This window comes from Mesocricetus auratus, unplaced genomic scaffold, assembly GCF_017639785.1.
Source record: "Mesocricetus auratus isolate SY011 unplaced genomic scaffold, BCM_Maur_2.0 Super-Scaffold_100010, whole genome shotgun sequence".
NCBI classification, from domain to species: Eukaryota; Metazoa; Chordata; class Mammalia; order Rodentia; family Cricetidae; genus Mesocricetus; species Mesocricetus auratus.
This window is the reverse complement of record NW_024429194.1, coordinates 76,058,029-76,079,325: the sequence shown is the minus strand read 5'-3', so window position 1 is coordinate 76,079,325 and position 21,297 is coordinate 76,058,029. Positions and strand designations below refer to the sequence as shown.

The window sequence follows — 21,297 nt, the reverse complement described above, 5'->3', positions numbered from 1 at the left end:
TGGTTCCCGAGAGTGATTCCAGCCGCTCAGTCTCCTGCAGAATAGCTGTACTCTGCTCTCACTGCCCTCCTTCCTGGTCTCTCCCCCCCCAGCCCAACATATCTGGGCCTTATGGACCCCTAAGTCTTCATCTATAGGGTAGGAAAGAACCACTCCCTAGAGTTCCTACTTCTTTCTGATCTCCAAGTAGTCACCCATGCTGTGGTCCCAAGAATTTGTAACATGGCAATGATCTCACTGTCGCAGAACAGGGTTTGGGACTAGTCTGCTTATCTCAGCTCGTTTCCACCCTGGGGTATCTATCGCCTCCACCCAAATTTGCCCTCCTTGAAGACTGCCTACTTCCTCTTATTTCCTTAGGCATCTCCTCCCCAACTTTGGGGCTACACCCCAATTCTTAAGCCTTCCCCAGCCAAAAGACTTTACAAACCTGAGGCTTTCGGCGGTCATCTAAGCAAGACTGACTTGCCCCATTGCCAAGCAGCCAGGCTTTGTTCATATTACCTTCTTCCCTCCACCAACAACCCCCCTACACACATACCAAAATATCCAGTGATTTGCAGGGCTGCAAACTTTGTATCAAAATAATTAAGTATTGTACCACAAAAAGATATTTTAATACCAAAGTTGTGGGAAGCCAGTATTCCAAACTGAGTAGAGCTCAAAATAGAAGGCAGGAAGCTGGAGGGTAAAAGATCCCTCCTGTCCTTCCGGTCTTGTCCCTGGGGCTGGCTGCCTTATGACCTCCACTCAGCCCTCCTAGGTCCCCTGAATGCTGGCTCACAGCTCTCTCCAACATGCCACACAAGGGAGCCCTGGGGATCACAGCATCTTGGATTGGTTTTTCACTATCCAGGCAGCTTAACCATGAGGGACCTTGGGCTTGAGGGGGAAGGGAGCACCTCCTTGAAGCCATCTATCTTCTCTCCAGGCCCTGCCTTGGACATGGACTTGAAGTCTTGAACCCACTCTGGACAAAGGCCCCACTAACTCAGAGCTGATCCCATCCTGGTAGAGCAAGAGTAGAAAAGGATGTATCTGGTAGGCTGTAAACTCCCCAGTAGCCAGGACAAGCCTCTAAAAGGAGATGGTACTTTCCTCATTCCAATGTGTGTCAGCCTTGGATCTGTGCCCTAGACAATACTTTTGTAAACACACACACACACACACACACACCCTACACACCCCTAAATCTTTTCCTGAGTTCCATGTCCAATGTTCTGAGAATGATTGATTGCTAGGACAGAGGCTAATTACGTCCCAGGTGGATGATAGTGGAGATCCATGGGGGCCACTATGAAGCTTACTGTGTGACAGCCCTCAGAAAGTAAAAACACAACACATTGCAGTGGCATTTGAGATGTGCTCTTCACAGTGGGATCACTAAGACCTGGGTGCTTTAGAGCTGACCACTGTATATTTGGATATGAGGCTGGGCACACCAAAGGCAGTTTCATAGACTCTGAATGGCTAGCTCTGTGCTGTCCCCATAGCCTGGGAGCTCCATCTGTCACAGTGGAAGATGCCATATTTCTGAAGATCCCTTAGAGACCAGGCTTTTGGTGGGGAGGCTGGCATCTCTGTTCCTGGAGGTGCCAGGGCCACTCTTCCTAATGCCAAGGACTCAACTTCCACCTGCTCTGCTCAGTTTTCTAACTGGACACCGAGAATGATCTAGTCACTGTACACCTTCATCACATCTATCTTGTCTATTTCCTTGCCTGTAAAATGGATACAATGTGACACGCTGTTATAGGCTGAGGTTACGGAAGTAAAGAGAAACACTTACAAAGATCTAGGAACAGGGCTGGCATCTGTGTACAATGGACAGCCTTTGCTATGTCTGGACTTAGCCAGGATCACTGGGGAAGTACATACTTGAGGGTTTGATCAAAGAGTCCAAAGAACCCAGAGGGTTACAGTCATGCTACAGGGGAGCTCTAGAGGAAAGCAAAAACTCATCATGCATTACAGTGTGTACAACCTGTTCTTTCTCTTTTTGGTTTTTTGAGGCAAGGTTTCTCTGTGGCCTTGAAGGCTGTCCTGGAACTAGTAGTTGTAGACCAGGCTGATCTCAAACTCTGCTTGTCTCTGCCTCTCGAGTGCTGGGATTAAAGATGTGCACCACCACCTTGGTTTTTTGAGGCAGGGTTTCTCTGTGTAGCCCTAGCTGTCCTGGAACTAGCGCTGTAGACCAGGCTGGTCTCGAACTCACAGAGATCCACCTGCCCCCTTCCTGAGTTGAGTGCTGGGATTAAAGGCACACACCACCACTGGCCAGCCAGCCCACCATTTCTAATTAATGCCCCTCTTACCCTGCTGCTGCCCAACACTGCCCAGTGAGTCACCTACATAGCCTGGTCTCTCAGATTTAGAGTCTAAGTGGTCAGGACACCCATCTACAGGTTTCTGATACTCAGCTAGGTTTTGGCTGCAGCTCTGGATCCATGCTTTAGTCTGTACCATCATCCCAAGGGCCCTGACATTGTGCTGGGTAACATTGTAACTCATTGTACCCAGGCGGGGTGGGGGTGGGGGGGTCAGTGCACAACAGTATCCAATCCAGGAAGGGGTGAGACAGGGCCAGCAGAGACTCCTCCAACATCCAGGCTGTGGTTCCAAATGCCATTTTTACTGCTGGGACAAAGGTGGTTCTGGGAGGAGGGCCGAAGCCAGGACAGAACCTTGAAGGGAAAGGAAGGCTTGGCAGACTTAGCCCCTGGGATCACACAGGTTAACCCTTTCCTTGGAAGAGCACAGAACAGTACCTTCAAGAGATACCTTGGCCTGAGAGATCAACTGTACCCTCGACAGCAGAGAATGCAACATTAGGCTACAGCCCACGGCTTTCAAGCTTTAAGGGGAGGGGCAGAAACAAGAGGAAAAGCTGGAGCAGGTTTGGGGGGGCGTGGTCCCAAGAAAGGGAACAAGGACTATGGTGAGGACCTCAATGAACAGCCCGAGCTTGCTTTCCAAGTGGGGTGCCAGGTCCCATAACCATCCCTCACTCTCTCATTCTTACCAGTCAGAGCAGGAAGGAGATTTAGGTCCTCACAGAACAAAGAGTTTCTGCGCTCTCAAGTAGCTGCCTCGGCAAAGTACCCATCGCGCCCAGAAGAGGGAATGAGAGGAGTGTAAAGAGGCCCTGGCCCTGGCAGCTGCCTCCCTGTTCTGAGCTGGGAAGCCTGCTGGGCTAAAGGACCCACAACACAAAGCATCCTGAAGTGTGGGCAGATGGGAGCCAGGAGGGGGCAGGTGGTAGAGGAACCTACAGCAGTGAAATCTACCGGCCGCTCCCACCTGCAGCTTCAGAGGACAGGTGGGGCCCAGGAAGGAGTGAGGCAGTGCCAGCAGAGAACCCCCCCATAGTCAGGGACCAGACTGTCATTCCAAATGTCATTTTTACTGCTGGGACAGAGGTGGTTCCGGGAGTGAGGCTGAAGCCGAGGTAGGAGCCCAAGGCTGGGAGCTCCAGCTTGGTGGAAGCCTGCCTTCACTGGAGAGAGAACTTGGCAGACTTAGGCCCCCAGGACCACACAAGTTGGCTCTGTCCTAGGGAGGGCACAGGACTGCTTGTAGGTCCTTGGGCAGGGAGCCAATGGCTGTATCGATGTACAGCTGAGCTCGCTGCAGTGTCACCTCCTTCACAGGGAGCTGATGGCCCTGTGCCCGCACCTGGAGGGGCAATGGTAGTGAGGGGTGGCCACACATCTGGCCTGGCATGCGGAGGCAGTAAAGAAGGCTTCTCACCAGCTTTTCCCGAAGTTTCAGGACGAGGTCCACCACTTCCACCTCCGACTTGTCCTTCATCCAGGCCTCGATGTTCTGCGAGGGACAGTTCAGGTTCTTCCCACCAAGCCTCCCACCTACCCTGGGCCTGCACCTATCCCCTCCCTTTGCCTTCCCTCACCGCCTCACAAATAGCTTCCAGGTGCAGAGCTTCCAGCTTCTGGGCCATCTCTTTGTGTCGCTGCCGATACCAACCATCGAAATGGGGAGACTTGAAAAAGCGCCTGCGATGGCAAGAGGCAGCTGAGGAGCTGACCTGTATATGTGGGGCACCCACAGCAGCCTGTGCTCAATGGTTCCCACCTGTATATGTGGGGCACCCACAGCAGCCTGTGCCCAATGGTTCCCACCTGTAGAGGCCCAGCCAGTCGCCCTTGAGAATGCAGGTGAGCTGGGGGCCCGCATGTTCCAGGCTACGCAGGAAATCATCCTGGCGGAAGGGGCAGATCTGGGGGGGGCTCTGAGACAAAGGTAATGTGAGCTGTGTGCTAACGAGCACAGACAGACATACAGGTCCTCCCTTTCAGCGGGATTGAACCCCCCCTCCAGGATCTAGCTAAAGATCGTCACTCCACCCTGTTTGGGACAGATCCCTGGACAGTCCCTCAGGAGTTCTGTCAGCGCTTCTCTGCCCTGTGCGGGATGCCTGGCAGACACAGGGTCAACTTCTTGTCCTGGTGGCTCCTGCCTCACAGCTACCCTCTCTGTTCCATATGGACTCCTGCCTCTGGCCTTTCCCTCTTGGTGTGGGGATTGAATTGACCCTCCCCAGAACTCCCGGGACTCCACCTTCCAGGGTGTGATGCTCTTCTGTAGTGGCATGAGGCTGGCCATGTAGTGCTCCTGGGGGGTAAGGGACAAGGAATGCATGTGAGCCACAACCCCCGTTGTCCTAGCTGCTGCTTTCAGCACCCCCTACTACTTCTCCCCCACACCCATCGCTGGCACACCCTGCCCGTCTCACCAGAGGAATGATGAAACTCTGTGTGAGCTCTAGGAGGTGCTGCCTCAGCAGGGCACTTAGCACATCCCATGGCCTCTTCTTCTGTACACCCTGCAACAGGAAGTAGGGGACTTCCTGTCGAGGCTCAGCATTGGCTGGTTCCCTGCATCCCTCACACCACACCAAGTACCCACATCCAGGCTCCACCCAGTAGCCTATACCTTGAGCAGTCGTTTAAGCAGTGCTTTGTCCCGGTGGAGGTGGGCAGTGTATGAGGTGTAGAGGCCTGACGGGAGGTCAGAGTTGTGGCTGTCCATTCAGCCTCCCTTCACTCCCACAGCTCTACTGACGATGAAGATGGCTGCCTGATCTGCCTACAGCCCCATTCCCTGACAGGACCTGCACATCCCTCACCCCGTCAGTCCCGAGACTTAAGAGACCTGCTAGAGAAGACAGTGCCCCCGGCCTGCCACCATGGGGCCTGAGTAGAGAGAAACAGAGTCAGAAGCCTGGCCATCACCACTGTGGGACTCTACCAAGTGCAGGACAGGCCTTACCAGAGTAGATGGGGCTGCAGCCAGGGGGGAAGCACAGACCTGGCTTGGTGTCGAGGGTCTTGAGCCGTGAGGGCTTTTTAAGCTTGACTTGCTTAGGAAGGTCCCCTGTGAAATACACCCAGTAGCTAAGGCTCAGCACCCACAGCTCTGCCTGTGCCTATGGCTCCAGGGGTATTGGGTACACAGCCCCACCTTAGGTCCCAAGCCAGTGAGGCATACAGCCCCTGGTCTTCTCACCTGACATCTTGGGCTCCCCAATTCGGAGGACATGAGGCCAGTGCTGGAGTGTTTTGATAAAGAAAGGGTTTGTGACTCCCAGGACCACGTTTGGTCTAGAGAGAGAGAGAGAAGAGGCAGAGAGAGGCCTAGGGAAGGGAGTGTGTGAGAGCAGGAAGGGAGGACATGTACTTACGGAGCCTGTGTTCGTGTTGTGAGCTCCTTGAACTCGCTGTCGTGAATGGTGAAGTAGGGGCGGAAGTCACAGCAGAACTTCAGGGGCTGGAGGCAACTGTGGGGTTAGAGCAGCAAGGAACACGTAAGGCTGGGGAAACCAAGCATAGCCGTGACAGTCTAGTGGTACGGTTTAGTTTGTACCTGGTCAGGGCTAGCACCAGCTCTGAAGACACATCAGGTGAGGGTGCCAGGACCACTAGGGGCTCCCCGAGGAGCATGAGCTCCCACAGGGTCTGCACATGGGTCAGCACTGGCCGGAAGCACCTGGTGCAGGAGAGCAATCAGGGCAGCCAGGCAGCAGGGGGCTGTGGCGAGCACAGAGCACTGCCTCTCTCAAAGACAGGAGTAAAGATGGTTAGAGTGCAAGGGTATCTCAGGTCTCCACAGTCACCCCATGTTCTGACAGACCACCTAAGCTAATGCTGGCTGGCCTAGGGGACCTGATCTAGACCCTGCCTGTGAAGGGCTGCAGATCCAAAGTCCCCCCAGAGTGGGGAATGGTCTACCAGCCAAGTGGCCTGCTACTCCTACTGTCTCTTATGCCTCCAGACTAAAGTCATGGCTCCTGTTGGGCCCAGAATGGAACAAAATAATCTCAAAGTCCAGGATCCCTTGAAGACACCAAGACAGGCACAAAGGGGCAGCCTCAGAGAACAAATGTCTTCCTTACAAGTTCTGTGAGCACAGAACCTTCCTGCCCACTGTGCCCATTTTTCCTAAGTCAGGCTCCTGGGTGCACATCTCCTCTTCTAAGGGTCACTCGGATGAGCAGCTTCTCATGGCAAGTTGTGCACTGCCTGACATTCACACTTGTGTGTGTATGACTGTGGGTAGGCTCCCTCAGAGTAGCCTGTGATACCCTACAGAGCTCACCTAAATAGATCCAGTTCGTGGACACTAGTGAGGACGACTGGGGCTGGCAGCAGGTTCTGAGAAGTGAAGGGAATGTAGGTCAGGCCAAGGTGAACGCTCTATCTGATGACAACTCTGCAGGCCCTGCCCCATGCCATCCCCCCCCCCCCTCCCCGGCACAGGCTCCACACTGAAAATGCTGGCCACCACTGTGGTTTTGCCTAGGTTTGGCCACCCACAAAGTAGGCTGCTGAGTCAGAGGCGATAACCACCCAAGCCCAGGGACCAGGCTCGGGCTAAGGCCCAGCTCCTTCTACCCCATCCCCCACCTCTTGGTCACACTGCTTTGGAGGATTGGATTCCAGCTTGTCCACCCTGGATGGGATGCGCACCTAGGGAGGAAGGAAGCAGCTGCCAGAAAGGGTATAGAGTGTCTCCACCCACCAACACCAGCATTGCTTACTCTCCAGCTGGCCCTCACCTGAAAGACGATTCCCATGACAGGTAGGCTCAGGGTCTGCCCAGGCACAGGAGCTGGCCATTGGTCAATCTCATTACAGACTGTGGACACAGGTAGCCAATGTCAGGAGCCCTCCCAAAGGGCTGAGATAAGACAACGTTGGCCATGTCTGATGGCCACTCACCTGCTTCCAGGCAGGGTGCCAGCTTCTCGAAGTATTCAGGGGCGATCAGGCTTAGGAGTGACTGAAATAGCCGGACAAATGGCAGGCGGGACACCAGCACTAAAGACTGTGATGATGCAGGGCCAATCAGAGGGCATTCAGCTACAGACATCAGTCCCATAATTCAGGAGCCCTTGGCAACCCTGAAGCCGTGCTTACTCAGAGCTGGTCAGGGTAGCACATCCCCGCCACCCCATGGGACAGCTGCCACAGAAAAGCCTGACTCATGTATCAGAACTGGGCAAGAGAAAGCCATCATGATGTCTATACCCTGAGCTAATGTAGATAACCACAGGGTAGATAACTCCAGGTGACAAGCAGGGCTAGGACTGGGCCTGGGACCTTCAGAGGGAAACGTGAACTGGCTGAATCGTCCTTATCCTGGCAGTATGATGACATCAACAAGACTCAAGGAGCTGGGGTATTCTGGGTCCAAGGACAGAAAGGCCTCAAGTGCCATCCTAGGCAAAGAAAGGCTGCAGGAAGAACTGAGCCCAGTGGTGGCTCCTCCTTGGCCATGTTATCCAGGGGGGTTGCAGATAGGTAGGCACCCTTAGGGGCTCAGGATTCCTCACTAGCTGTCCTCCAGCTGTCCAGCATTTATTACCTCTCCACAGCACTATCTCACAGCGGCAGGCACCTCACCTTCTGGAAGTAGCCCCTCTTCACAGAGCTGTCCTTCACCTGTCTGAAGTACACATAGCCCAGGTAGTGTGCTGGCTCTCTCTGTAAGGAGTGCAGTGTTAGCCATGCCCTACAATGACCATTAGCTAGATCCAGGGTGACATAAGTAGGGGCTGCTAAGGAGAAAACCTAAGACCAGGCATGGTGGTGCATGCCTTTAGTCCTGGCACTCAGGGTTAGGGCTGGAAGGCAGAGGCAGGTGGATCTCTATGAGTTCAAGGCCAGCCTGGTCTATATAGTGAATTCCAGGACAGCTACGTAGAGGCTACCTAGAGAGAACCTATCTTAAAAAAAATGTTGCCAGGCGTTGGCGGCCCATGCCTTTAATCCCAGCACTTGGGAGGCAGAGGCAGGCGGATCTCTGTGAGTTCCAGGTCAGTCTGGTCTACACAGCTAATTCTAGGGCAACTACATAAAGAAACCCTGTCTTGAAAAACAAACAAAAAGAAAAACTAACCTAAGAATTCAGGAGATCTAGGAAGCAGTTGCCCAAGACTAGGGCTTACCCTCTGCCTACCACAGCGGGACATAGAATTCCCTAGTTCAGAAGGTGGGCTAAACCAGTATAGGGGATATTGGCTGACACGGAAAGGACTTAGCCAACATGAGAGTGCCTCAAGATCCCTGGAAGGTTCTGCAGTCTTCTCATTGACTGGTGACCAGCAAGGGAGACCAACTTTAGTGGTGCCGGTGAACCCACAAGAGTGGGCCCAGGCGGAGACCCCCAGTGTAGGATCAGCAGGCTTACAGTTACTGACCTTCCAGGATGGGCCTGGCCAGCACTTGTACCACACAAGCCCAAGGGCTTTAAAGCATATATTCACATCCACGAACCAGATCCATCCCAGTACTCACCTGTAGGGCCAAGGGGGCCTTGCTGTTATAAGGCCTGTCGTCACCATGCCAGAGGCTCCTCTGTCCTCCACACTGACGCATACGGAAACTGAACTGAGTGTCTCCAAGACATCCTGAAAAGAAGCACCCCGCCACGCATGTCCTCCCAGGGTGTGAAGACTCTGGTACACTCAAGGGAAAACTGACTGGAGGACCTGTCTCCCAACAGACTCCTATCCTGATCCTACACAGCACATAAGGGTCTTGGGCTGAATCAACACAGAAAACCCTTAAGTTTCCCTGCAGGAACCTGACTCAATCAACTTGGAAAAGGAGAATACACTAAACAATGCTCAACTTGGTGGCTGCTGTAACTGAGTGAAGGAGACCGGACTGTCCAGATAGATGGATATTTATGTTTTTTAAATTATTTTTGTTTTATATGCATTGGTATTTTGCCTGCATGTACATCTGTGTGAGGGTGTCAGATTTTAGGATTAGATAGTTGTGATTTGCCATGTGGGTGCTGGGGATTAAACCCGGGTCCTTTGGAAGACCAGTCAGTGCTCTTAACCACTGAGCCATTTCTCCAGCCCCCTATTTATGGGTTTTAGAGAACCTGGACATCTTGCTGCAGCTGGGGCTCTGGTAAGGGTCCTCGTATACTGCTGGCAGCCCACCTACCACTGGCCCCATCCACTTTTGGCCCATTGCCTGCCAGCACAGAACCAGTGTCCAGCTGAGGGAGTGTGGGATTACCTACCTGAATGGGAGTCTGGAAAGGACAGGTAGCAGATGCTGCTTTTCTGAAACAAACAGGGCCCGGTGAGGGCTGGCTCACTCCTGGGCACATCCATTCCCAAGAAGTCCAGAACCTACCTCCTTGTCTGTGAGCTGGAAGTCACTCGGGTAGACTAGCTGCAGGGGAACACAGAGGATTTGGTGACCCTGTATCTGCTGGACGAGACACCATTCACTAAGACAGCTCAGCGGGGCCATAAGCATGAGTTTGCTAGGGCGGGCTATCCTTCTGGCCCGCTTCCCAGCCTCCCAGTGACCTCCTCCCTCCCTACATGTTATCTTGCATCAGAACCTCCTCCTCCTCAAATCAGATTCCTCCTGTCCATGGCCTGCAGCCCTAGTGTATACCGGGTGTGCTTGCTGGTTTTCCGTCAACTTGACAAGAGCTAGCTAGCATCATTTGGGAAGAGTGACTCTCAATTAGAAAATTCCTCCCTAAGGCTAGCCTGTAGTATACTTTCTTTTTTCTTTTTTTTTTTTTTTTTTTTTTTTGGTTTTTACGAGACAGGGTTTCTTTGTTTTGTTTCGGAGGCTATCGGTCCAGCCTGGCCTCGAACACACAAAGATCCGCCTGCCTCTGCCTCCCGAGTGCTGGGATTAAAGGCGTGCGCCACCACCGCCCGGCTTGTAGTATACTTTCTTAATTAGCATATGAGGTGGTAAGGCCCAGCCTGTTATGGGTGCTGCCACCCCCTCGACTGGTGGTCCTGGGTGATACAAGATACTAAGCTGAGGGCCAGGCATGGTGGTGCACGCCTTTGATCCCAGCACTCAGAGGCAGAGACACTGATTGAGACTGAAGAAGGTCTGTTTCACGGGACGCCTCCCTCAAAAAGCCAATGTATGTGAAGGCAAAGCCAACATGGGCTACATAGTGAGTTTTAGGACAGCCTGACTACAGAGACCCTCAAAAAACAAACAAGCAAAAAGTATGTGGCCCACGCCTTTAATCCCAGCACTCAGGAGGCAGAGGCAGGCGGATCTCTGTGAGTGTACAACTAACCTGGTCTACAGAATAAATTCCAGGACATCCAGAGATACACAGAGGAAACCCTGTCTTGAAACACACACTCTTCCCCCAACAAAAAAAGAATCATACTTTTCTGTTTAGACCTCTAGCCTGTCAGATCATCTGGGTCATAGCATTTCTCTAATCACAAAAGTCTCAAGGGTCACTTTTCAGCCTTACCTCAGCTACATTCACAGCCTCTCAGGCTCCCACAGGTCCCTCTGAGACATTGTCATCTACAGTGGACCTCCTGTGATGGTCAGTTCCCTGGTTTGTGTCAGGGCCGTTTAGAACAGACATCTTGACTGGACCTGCCAAAAGCCTCACTGAGTCTAACACATTTTCTTCCTCCTCCTCTTCATCTTTCTGGCTGTTTTTGCTTGTTTTCTTTTTCTTTTCTTTTTTCTTTTTTTTTTTTTTTTTGTTATTGTTGAGACAAAGTCTCATTGTGTAGCCTTGGTTGCCCTGGAACTCATTCAGTTGACCAAATTGGCCTTGAACTCACAGATATCAGCCTGCTTCCACTTCCAGTACAGCGAAGCCGGTTTTTTTTTCTTCATACAACATCTGATTCTGAAGCTCGGGCTACTCTGGAACTCACTGTATAATCCATGCTAGCTTCCAGTTCATGATCCTGCCTCAGTCTCCCAAATGCTAGGGTTTGCATGCACCATTATGCCTGGCTGATATTTTCATCTTATCAAGAAGGGAAGCTGCCTTTTATGCGTAGGTGGGATGGAGGCCTTCATGCCACAGAAAGACCACATCAAAAGCTCAAGGCCCCGCCCAGCTAGCTGCACACAGCTGGTGACCAGATGCCAAAGGATGAGAAGAGCTCAAAACGGAGGGGCCAAGCAGGGAGGGCCTCACAGGGTCTGGATCTGATTCTAAGTGAAAGAGGCAGGATTCTCAGCAGGAAAATCAGAAACAAACTATGGGTGACATTGGAGACTGTAGCAGACCCAAAGTGAAATCTGGAGGGGCACGGACCCTAAGACTCCGGCTTGAGCAATTTAGGGCAGGAGATATTTTTGCCTCCACGGAAGACGTTGTGGAAGATACATTGGAGGCCTTGGAGACTGTCCCTTCCTTGGCCCCGGGTGTCAGGCAATAGGAAAGAGGGTTAGGAAAGAGGAGGTCGCTAAATTAGTCATTAGTCCAAGGAAGTGGGGAAAAGGTGAGCCTGAAGTTACAAAGTATTCAGAGAGGCGCCTAAGAGGACCCTAGACCAAGCAGGAAGGCTACAGGCCAGGAGGCCACGCGACCTGCTTCCTGGAGGGTGGGCGCGCAGCGTAGAGACTTGGCTGGGAGGAAAGGAGCCGCAGGGGTGCAGGCGAGGGAAGGGAGGAGCGTGGGGGGAGGTGGGGCACCGGGGAGAGGAGGGACGTCCGGAGAGGAGGGGCGTCTGGAGAGGTTCAGGCCGTGGAAGGCGAGGCACGCCGACAGTTTTGGAGGGTCGGCCAGCGGGACAGCTTACCTCCAGCGCCTGGCCCAGCTCCAGATCGAAGGTGACCACGCACACGCACTCCAGCCAGGCAGAGAAGCGCGCCCAGGGTATCGCCGAGGCCCGCGCTGCACGGCCGGAGGACGTGGACCTAGTCGTGCCTAGTCCTCCGCCAGCTTGACGAGGCCCGGTGCCCAGCGGCACCTCCATGGTGGTAGCTCAAAGCGATACCCGCACGTTGCGGGGGGGAAACGCAGGGGTTCACCTGGCCCGCCTCGGAGCAGTCGAGCTGCTGCCGCAGGCCAGAAGGTCCCCTGAGCAGCCGCGCGCCCCCTGGCGCCAGAGGAGCGTCCGCCCTGGGGCGTCGGCGAATGTACCAGCGAGAAAGGCCCCAGAGGGTTAGAGGGGTCCGGAGCTGGTGGCACTCCCCGATAGTGGAGGATGCGTGACCTGGGTCCGCCCGTGTGGGGGGATCGGGGCTGGTGCGGCTCTGAATGGTTCTGATATCCCTGGTCCGCGTCTGGGCGTGTCGTGGCGCCTCCCAGGGGTGGCTGACGTTTTTGCTTCTCTGAACCACATAGAGAAATTCTATTGGGCTACCTAGGGGGTATCCATCCCAGCCGAGGGTGAGCTTAATGTTCATTTTGCGTGTCATCCTCACTGGACCTTGTCATCTACAGCGTTCACACTGGGCAGATCGCCCAAGCTAATTACAAACCTCAAAAGCTCAATCCTTTAAAAGTGTGAAAACCACTTCCGGGAGGTGGTGGCGCTCGCCTTTAATCCCAGCACTCAGGCGGTAAAGGCAGACAGATAGCTGTCTGAGTTCGGGCTACCGAGCGAGTTTCAGGACAGCCAGGGCCACGCAGAGAAACCTGTCTCTGAAAAACAAAACAAGCAAAAATGTTCGGGGCTGGGAAGATGGTTCAGCGAAAAAGAACACCGGCTGCATCCACACATGACTGCTCACAACTGTAACTTCACTTCCTGCAGATTCGATGCCCTCTTCTGACCACCATGGGCACCATGCACAGGCAAACACTAGAAAATAAATCTTTTGTTTGTTTGATTTTTTTTTTCCGAGACAGGGTTTCTCTGTAGCTTTGGAACCTGTCCTGGAACTCGCTCTGTAGAGGAGGCTGGCCTCAAACTCACAGAGATCTGCCTGCCTCTGCCTCCCGAGTGCTGGGAATTAAAGGTGTGCGTCACCACCGTCCGGCAGAAAATAAATCTTTAAACACCAAAATGTTTGTGTCTGAATGTATAACTTCGTGTCCGAATGTATAACTCTCCTGTACTTCATTGGGGCTCCCTGTACAGGGTTGGACACCATCGATAACCCACATCTCCACCCACTTTTTATTGACGGCCATTCTATCCGAGTTGGCATATCTGCCCCTGACCCACTCCCACTCCAGGCTGGTGGGCCCAGTTTGTCTAACAATGAGGCAGCCTGGCCAATTAATGCTGCTGCCTCTAGGAGTTTGCAGGCTAACTCGAGAGGCCGGGTTTATAGAAGGGTGAATTTAGAACAAAGAGACAATGAGGCAGGCTAGAAATTCAGAAATACCGGGGGTGGGGGAACAGACAAGGGGAATGGAGAGCCTTCCTCCCCACCCCCAGCCTCTTACCAGAAGAGAAGCAAGAAATCTAGCATAATTAACAACTGCTTAAGATCTTGCTTTTCTCTGTTATAAATCTGCTGTTTTCCAGAAATCCCATCAGAAACTTCGTTTACAAGGAAGGGACATAAACAAAATCTCTTATGCAACCCTAATAATTTCTGGTTTTACCTTACCAGATTGCCATCCAAGGCATTCCCAGAGCTTCCTCACCCATCCTACTTATGGGGAGGGCACATTAGTAATCTTTGGAGATACAACCTGAGAGCCATCCAGATGGGATATGTGTGATCCATGCTGAATAATTGTTAAACTGTCTTTTACAGAGCCCGTACCTGTGGATTTGTCTTACTGGCTCCTCGAGAAGCCTACGCCTATACTCTTGGATGTCTTACTTTCTTCTGAGTTCCATGCCCCCCAGCACACATCCTCTCTATGTAGTTTTGGCTGGGGTAGAACTTGATATGTAGACCAAATTCATCTTCAACTCAAAGAACTCTGCCTGCCTCTGCTGTGATTAAAGGTGGCAATCACCATATTTGTATTGCCTCTCTTAACTCCTGTGCTTAAGTCTATATAAAATATTTTTTATTAAGTCCCAGCTCTTATTCTATTAGAAATTGGAGCAAAGTGCTGATGGAGATAATGAGGGTGAAAAGTATTTAGCCCATGGGTTGCAGTTTTACTTTTTGATGCGGGATGTCCTTCAGCATGCTGTGAATATGTGTTGCTTTTATTGGTTGATGGATAAAGCTGATTTGGCCAATGGCCAGGCAGAATACAGCCAGGTTGAAAATCCAAACAGTTACAGAGTGAAAGAAGGACAGAATCAGGGGTTATCATGCAGCCACTGGAGAAGCATGATGTGAGATAAGAGCCACAAGCCTATGGAAAATATAAACTCACAGAAAGGGGTTAATTTGCCAGGTGGTGGTGGCGCACGTCTTTAATCCCAGCAATCGGGAGGCAGAGACAGTGGATCTCTGTGAGTTCGAGACCAGCCTGGTCTACAGAGCAAGTTCCAGGACAGGCTCCAAAGCAATACAGAGAAACCCTGTCTTGAAAAAACAAAACAAAACAAAATGAAAATAGGTTAATTTAACTGTGAGAGTGAGTGAGTAATAAGCCTGAGCCATTGACCAAACAGTTTTAACTAATACTAAGCCTCTTGAGTGTTTATTTGGGAACTGATGGGCAGGAGAAAAACCTTCATTCAGAACTTTTCATTGTCTTAGAGCCACCTTTTTTTTTTTTTTTTTTTTTTTTTTTTTTGGTTTTTCGAGACAGGGTTTCTCTGTGGCTTTGGAGGCTGTCCTGGAACTAGCTCTGTAGACCAGGCTGGCCTCGAACTAACAGAGATCCGCCTGCCTCTGCCTCCCGAGTGCTGGGATCAAAGGCGTGCGCCACCAACGCCCGGCTAGAGCCACCTTTTTGTCATGAGAGTGCCTATCATACTCCTAAACTATCAATAAAGATGATGTTTTCATTAAAAATGAATAAATAAATTCAAATTTGGGTTCATAAAATGGCTAGTCTTGAAATGTCATTCTTTTCTATGTCAAAGCCACAAATCCAAATCTGGTTTTAGCTGAGCTCCTTAAATGTCTAGAAATCAGGCTACTAAGGAAGGCAGTATAGCAACACTATCTAGCATACTATGTATTTTAGGTGATTTTACTTTTTAAGCCCTTAAGCCCTTCTTCCAAAATTCATGACTTAGACCAAGCTTCAGCATCAATCTCAATTTCTTTGTTTTTTTTGGGGGGGGAGGGGTGTTAGAGACAAGGTTTCCCTGTATCAGCCCTGGCTGTCTTGAACTCACTTTGTAGACCACCTGTCTCTGCCTCCTGAGTGCTCCTGGTATTAAAAATGTCCCAGCTTCAAACTCCAAGTCTTTTTTTTTTAATAATTTATTTTTATTTTATACACTGGTGTTTGGCCTGCATGATTGTCTGTATGAGGGTGTCAGATCTCTTGGAACAGGAGTTAGAGACAGTTATGAGCTGCCATGTGGGTGCTGGGAATTCAACCAGGGTCCTTTAGAACAGCAGTCAGTGCTCTTAACCGCTGAGCCATCTCTCCAAGTCTTAAATGGTTTTTCCATCCATGTGAACTTATAGGAAGGTCAAGTGGACCTCTGGAACATATGTCATCAAAGCAGAAAAGAATGCAAAGGTCCCCACACACACAATAATAACCTTTTTGTTATTATTGTTGTTCATTGATTTTTTTTTTGCTCATTGACTTTTAATTGCCTAGAAATTATTCGCTTGCAGTCCATCTGCCAAGAGTAGTTATGAAGTTCCAAGCAGGGATGTGAGCTTATGGTTATTTATGAGCCACAAAATCATTATCTTTTTTAATTACCACATTTTGTTAAGTTTAAGATAATTATTTTATAAATAAGGAAACTGCTACCAACTGCAGTGGTAAGTGAAGCAAGCCCCTTTTCCCCACCTGCAGCATGCCAATGGTGGCAAGACTAGTTTTGCAAGTGGAGATGAGAGAGTCAGTCTCAACTGTTTTCCCCGGGATAGTTTGACAGGTCTCTCCATTGGTTGAAATTATGAAAAACTGTTTTCGAGACAGGGTTTCTCTGTCTCCAACCTGTCCTGGAACTCACTCTGTAGACCAGGCTGTACTCAAACTCACAGACATCCACCTGCCTTTGCTTCCCGAGTGCTGGGATTAAAGGAGTGTGCCTCCAATGCCAGGCTCTTCACAGCGTGTTTTTTTTTTTTTTTTTTATTACAACGCTGAGCCATCACTCCAACCCCTCCAACTAATTTTTTGTTTTGTTTTGTTTTTGAGACAGAGAATCTCTGTGTGTATTCTTTTTTTTTTTTTTTTTTTTTTTTTTGGTTTTTCGAGACAGGGTTTCTCTGTGGGTTTGGAGGCTGTCCTGGAACTCACTCGGTAGACCAGGCTGGTCTCGAACTCACAGTGATCCTCCTGCCTCCCGATTGCTGGGATTAAAGGCGTGGGCCACCGACCCCCGGCTCTCTGTGTGTATTCTTGACTGTCCTGTAACTCACTCTGAAGACCAGGCTGGCCTGGAACTCATAGAGACCTGCTTGTCTCTGCTTCCCCAGTTCTGGGATTAAACGCTCTTGGGCCACCACCACCTGGCATGAATATATATTAAAATGCATGAAACTTCAATGAATTTTGACAAATGAACCAAATCAACAAATTTGTATAACCCAAACACTAGTAAGATATAAAAAGTTGACGGGTGGGAGCCGGGCGTTGGTGGCGCACGCCTTTAATCCCAGCACTGGGGAGGCAGAGGCAGGCGGATCACTGTGAGTTCGAGACCAGCCTGGTCTACTGAGTGAGTTCCAGGACAGCCTCCAAAGCCACAGAGAAACCCTGTTTCGAAAAACCAAAAAAAAAAAGTTGACGGGTGGTTCGAGGCCAGCCTGGTCCACAGAGTGAGTTACAGGACAGTCAAGATTGTTATACCAAGAAACCCTGTCTCATAAAACAAACAAACAACAAACAAAAACAGCCTTATGAATTTTTTATGCTAGACAAATGATGGGGTCAGCCCCACTATTCTTGCTACAAAATCCTTTTTACATGTTACTGAATTTTACTCTGCAACACTTCATTAGTTTCTATGGGGTTAGATGACCTCCAGTTTATGTACTGCTTTAACTCTGCTATAATGCAGGTTTTTATTAACATGTACTAATCGTACAAAGTAATGATTTTTGCCTTGATTCAGGCAGTCACATAGCCAGGGATGGCCTTTATTTTTCTCACTTATGCAGCTGAGAATTACCTTGAACTCCTGATCCTCCTGCCTGTACATACCAACTGTTGAGATTTGTACACCATTTCACTATTGCCTGCCAAATTAGTGGTTTCACCATGATATTTTCATATATTTCTATGTCCTGTTTAGCTCACACTTAACTCTTCTCCATCTGTACTCCCCCTGGCATCCTTCCCAGTCTCTAACAGTCTCTCTACTACATTAGGGTCATCATTTTTAAAATTTCTGCTTATGAAAGAATGCATATAGCCCGACACACACCTTTAATGTCGATATGCATTAAATAGACAACAATAGGTAGATCTCATTGAGTTCTGGGTCAGTCTGGTCTGCAAAGTGAGTTTCAAGACTACACAAAGGCAGGAGACAGAGGCAGGCGAATCTCTGTGAGTTCGAGACCAGCCTGGTCTACCAAGCAAGTTCCAGGACAGACTCCAAAACAATACAGAGAAACCCTGTCTCAAAAAAACCAAAAAAAAAAAAAAAGACTACACAGTGACTAAAAAAAATGCAGATGACACTTGTCTTTCAGTGTTCAACTAAGTCGTAATGATGTTTTGTAGTTCATCTTTTCTTTATCATGGCTAATGGTCCATTGTGTATGTTTATCATATTTTTATTTGATTATTTTTTGTTTGTTTTTCAAGACAGGGTTTCTCTGTGGCTTAGGAGGCTGTTGTTTCTTTTTTTTAAAAAAGATTTATTTGTGTGTATGTATGTATCTGTGTGAGTATATGTCACATGTATGTAGGTGTGGTTGGAAGCCAGAAGAGGGTGCTGAGTCCTTGGAACTGGAGTTGCAGGTGATTGGGAGCTGCCATGTGGGTGCTGGGAATCAAATCCAGGTCCTCTGGAAGAGCAGCCAGTGGTGTTAATTACTGATTTATTTCTCCAGTCCCCTGGCCTGACCTTTTATGTGAGTTTTGGGGTTCAAACCCAGGACCTCATGCTTGCAAAGTAATCACTTAACTGACTGAACCATCTCCCCGACTTTCAGTTTTTGAAGGATAGCTTTGTTGGTCATAGAGCTTGCTCACTGACGGGTTTTATGTTTCCTTCACACTCTGAATGTTATTTTATCACTTCCTTGATCTTTTATGAGTCTTCAGCTATAAACTTTATTGTTGTTCCCTTAATGTTGGTGAGTCATTTTTTTTCTTTCTGCTTTCATGGTTTTTCTGTCTTTGACTCCCAGCTATTTGATTATGGTGTGTACAAGTGTGGTTCTGCCTGTTTTAGAGATTCTGATTTCCGGGTCTTTCTTGGCGTAGAAACTCGGGGGCTGGTGAGGGAAGGACAGTGCAGGCCACCACAAAGCTGATGGTGCTGAGGCAGCACTCCTTTCTTAGCATAGCTTTGCTTTCTCCATTTCATTGGTGAACAACTTTTTTATTTGGCGCTCTTAGTGATAGTATTCACTCTATTTGGTCCTTTTGTGTCAGAAATACTTGCCTTTGTCCTAGGTTATTTGTGTACATCACAAATGGTTAAAGATATTATGTGCCAATTATGTGCTGCACCAATTACAGAAATAAGGAATGTAGTAACTTAGCCTATGTTTTCATTACTTGTTCTATATTTGTACAGACTTTTCCCTCTTAAAAAATACAATCTTTGCCGGGCGTTGGTGGCGCACGCCTTTAATCCCAGCACTCGGGAGGCAGAGGCAGGCAGAGATAGAGGCCGGGCTGGTCTACAAGAGCTAGTTCCAGGACAGCCTCCAAAACAATACAGAGAAGCCCTGCCTCAAATCCCCCCCCCAAAAAAAGAAAAAAAAACAAGCTTTTAGATGGTAATATCACTATTTAGTGTTAGCATAAGAAACTTTTCAGTGGGATAGCAACTGTACTTGAAGAGTAATCAAAATAGCCAGTGACAGGTATAACGACTGCTGGAGGTGGACATGATCTCATTTGGGGGTAAGAGTGGGGATTACACTACAGAAAAAAGTTTCAAAGTTACATTTATGTGCTATTTGTGTGTGTGCCTGTTACTGAGTTCATGTGGAGGTCAGAGGACAACTGTGGCAGATAGTTCTCTTTTTCTACCCGTGGGCTCCAGGGATCCCGTTCACATGGTCAGTTTGAGTTCACATGGTCAGTTTGAGTCCACATGGTCAGTTTGGGAATGAGCTTGCCCACTGGGCCATCTTGCCAACCCCAAGAGCAATATTGTTAGCTGGAAATGTAGTTTTTTGGGGGGTTTTGGGTTTTTTGTTTGTTTTGTTTTCTGAAACAGGGTTTCTTTCTGTAGCTTTGGAGGCTGTCCTGGCACTCACTCTGTAGACCAGGCTGGCTTAGAACTCACAGAGATTCTCTTGCTTCTGCCTCCCGAGTGCTGGGGTTAATGGTGTGCATCACCACCGCCTGGCAAATGTAGTTGTTTTGTGGTTTTGTAGAAGGGTGTCCACAGATTAACTGCCCAGTTTTCTACTTATCACATCTACTCTGGTTCCTCTTTCACCCAGTACATCACCTTTCCACAGGAGACGCCTCTGCTTTCCACCTGCATGCTCTACGTTGCTTCTTTTGGGAGGCTACCAGGGGGGTGGGAAGGACATGTGTTCTCATCCTCATCAAGTATTGGTACTTCCCTTTGACTGCTGTCCCTATGGGTTAGTTTTCATCCTTGCTTGCTCTTTGGAGGATGTATGTCTTTCTTTCTTTTCTCCTTGTTTCTTTTTTACTTTTTTTGGAGACAGGGTTTCTCTGTAAAACAGCCCTGGCTGAACTGGAACTTACTCTGTAGACCAGGCTGGCCTCGAACTCACAGAGTTTCACCTGCTCTGCCTCCCTAATGCTGGGATTAAAAGTGTACACCACCACCGCCCCACCAAAAGATGTATTTCTTTATAAGCTCTGTTCTCTAGTGCATGGCAACTCCACCCAGAAAGCTCAGGATAGTCCAGGGAATGTTTCATTCTTCAACGGGGATGCTACCAAACTTCTCTAAGAAAGAATGAACTCCCATTGGGAGAATAAACAGTCTTCTAAGATTTTCCTTTCTTGAATATAGTTTAATTTCCTCATAATAATCCTGTAACTGGCAATTTTTGTAATCATTGTGTGGTTTCAGTTCTCCTTATTGGATTGTGACTAGTGAGTAATACCAGTGGGAAGGAGGAAAGCCCAAAGGGGAGAGGAGGCTGTGAAGTTAGTATCTTAGAAGTAGAGGTTTTAAATAGAACAGTCAGGGAGGCCCTCACCGAGGAGGAGGTAAGTCAGCATAGTCCCAACAAGGGGAAATGCCTGAAAAGATACAGAGACAGGGTGAGCAATTGACCTGGGGCAGGAGGTTATCGTGACTGAAGTGAAATAAAATGAGTCGATAAACTGAGATCACATCACAAACAGTGTTGTGGGCAGCAGCGAGGATTCTTTCATCTTGGGTGAGACAGCAAGCCCTCAGGTCAGAGATCTGATCTGACTCAATTTAAGAGGATCCCTTTGAACCCTACGTTGAATGGCCTACAGCAAGTCCTCCAGGATAAAAGTAGGGGGCCTACCTAGACTTTTGAGTCAGATGAGAGAAACGGGTCTTACAGGTTAGACACTGAGAGGAACAGTACAGAGGGTTTGCTGATGAATTCAGTGTGTGGAAGGAGCAGGGGAAAGCCCAGGTTCAAGGCCAGCCTGTACAATTTATCAAAATCTTGCCGGGCGTTGGTGGCGCACGCCTTTAATCCCAGCACTCTGGAGGCAGAGGCAGGCGGATCTCTGTGAGTTCCGAGACCAGCCTGGTCTAGAAGAACAAGTTCCAGGACAGCTCCAAAGCCACAGAGAAACCCTGTCTCGAAAAACAAAACAAAACCTTATTCCCCCAAAACAAATAAACAAACTAAAGGT

At 49.4% G+C, this 21,297-nt stretch overlaps 1 protein-coding gene and 1 long non-coding RNA gene across 13 annotated transcripts; one reads left to right on the top strand and one right to left on the bottom strand.

Annotated features, from left to right (window-relative positions):
* Positions 1-2,611: 2,611 nt before the first annotated feature.
* On the bottom strand, positions 2,612-13,172 carry Dennd6b (DENN domain containing 6B). 12 transcript variants are annotated; one of them, XR_001196295.3, is made up of 20 exons: positions 12,083-13,166; positions 9,675-9,713; positions 9,559-9,601; positions 8,817-8,929; positions 7,923-8,003; positions 7,239-7,344; positions 7,076-7,155; positions 6,924-6,986; positions 6,616-6,671; positions 5,884-6,006; positions 5,702-5,797; positions 5,527-5,621; positions 5,329-5,394; positions 4,954-5,018; positions 4,754-4,843; positions 4,579-4,632; positions 4,093-4,249; positions 3,911-4,013; positions 3,751-3,825; positions 2,612-3,675 (listed from the first exon to the last, which is right to left on the bottom strand). XR_001196295.3 is itself a non-coding variant. In XM_013111313.3 (20 exons), exons 1-20 carry the CDS (start codon positions 12,257-12,259, stop codon positions 3,553-3,555), a joined length of 1,797 nt encoding a protein of 598 aa, XP_012966767.1. In that variant the 5' UTR covers positions 12,260-13,166; the 3' UTR covers positions 2,612-3,552. The 12 variants fall into 12 exon arrangements, 7 of the variants coding, with proteins under 7 accessions (XP_012966767.1, XP_040609919.1, XP_005067144.1 ...); XR_005880057.1 differs by having other exon boundaries at positions 3,911-4,045; positions 4,140-4,249; positions 12,083-13,165; XM_013111313.3 differs by having other exon boundaries at positions 3,919-4,013.
* LOC110340407 lies at positions 11,984-14,266 on the top strand. Its single transcript, XR_002382217.2, has 2 exons — positions 11,984-12,113; positions 13,998-14,266. It is a non-coding gene; the product is annotated as an uncharacterized LOC110340407 (long non-coding RNA).
* The last annotated feature ends 7,031 nt before the right edge of the window (positions 14,267-21,297 follow it).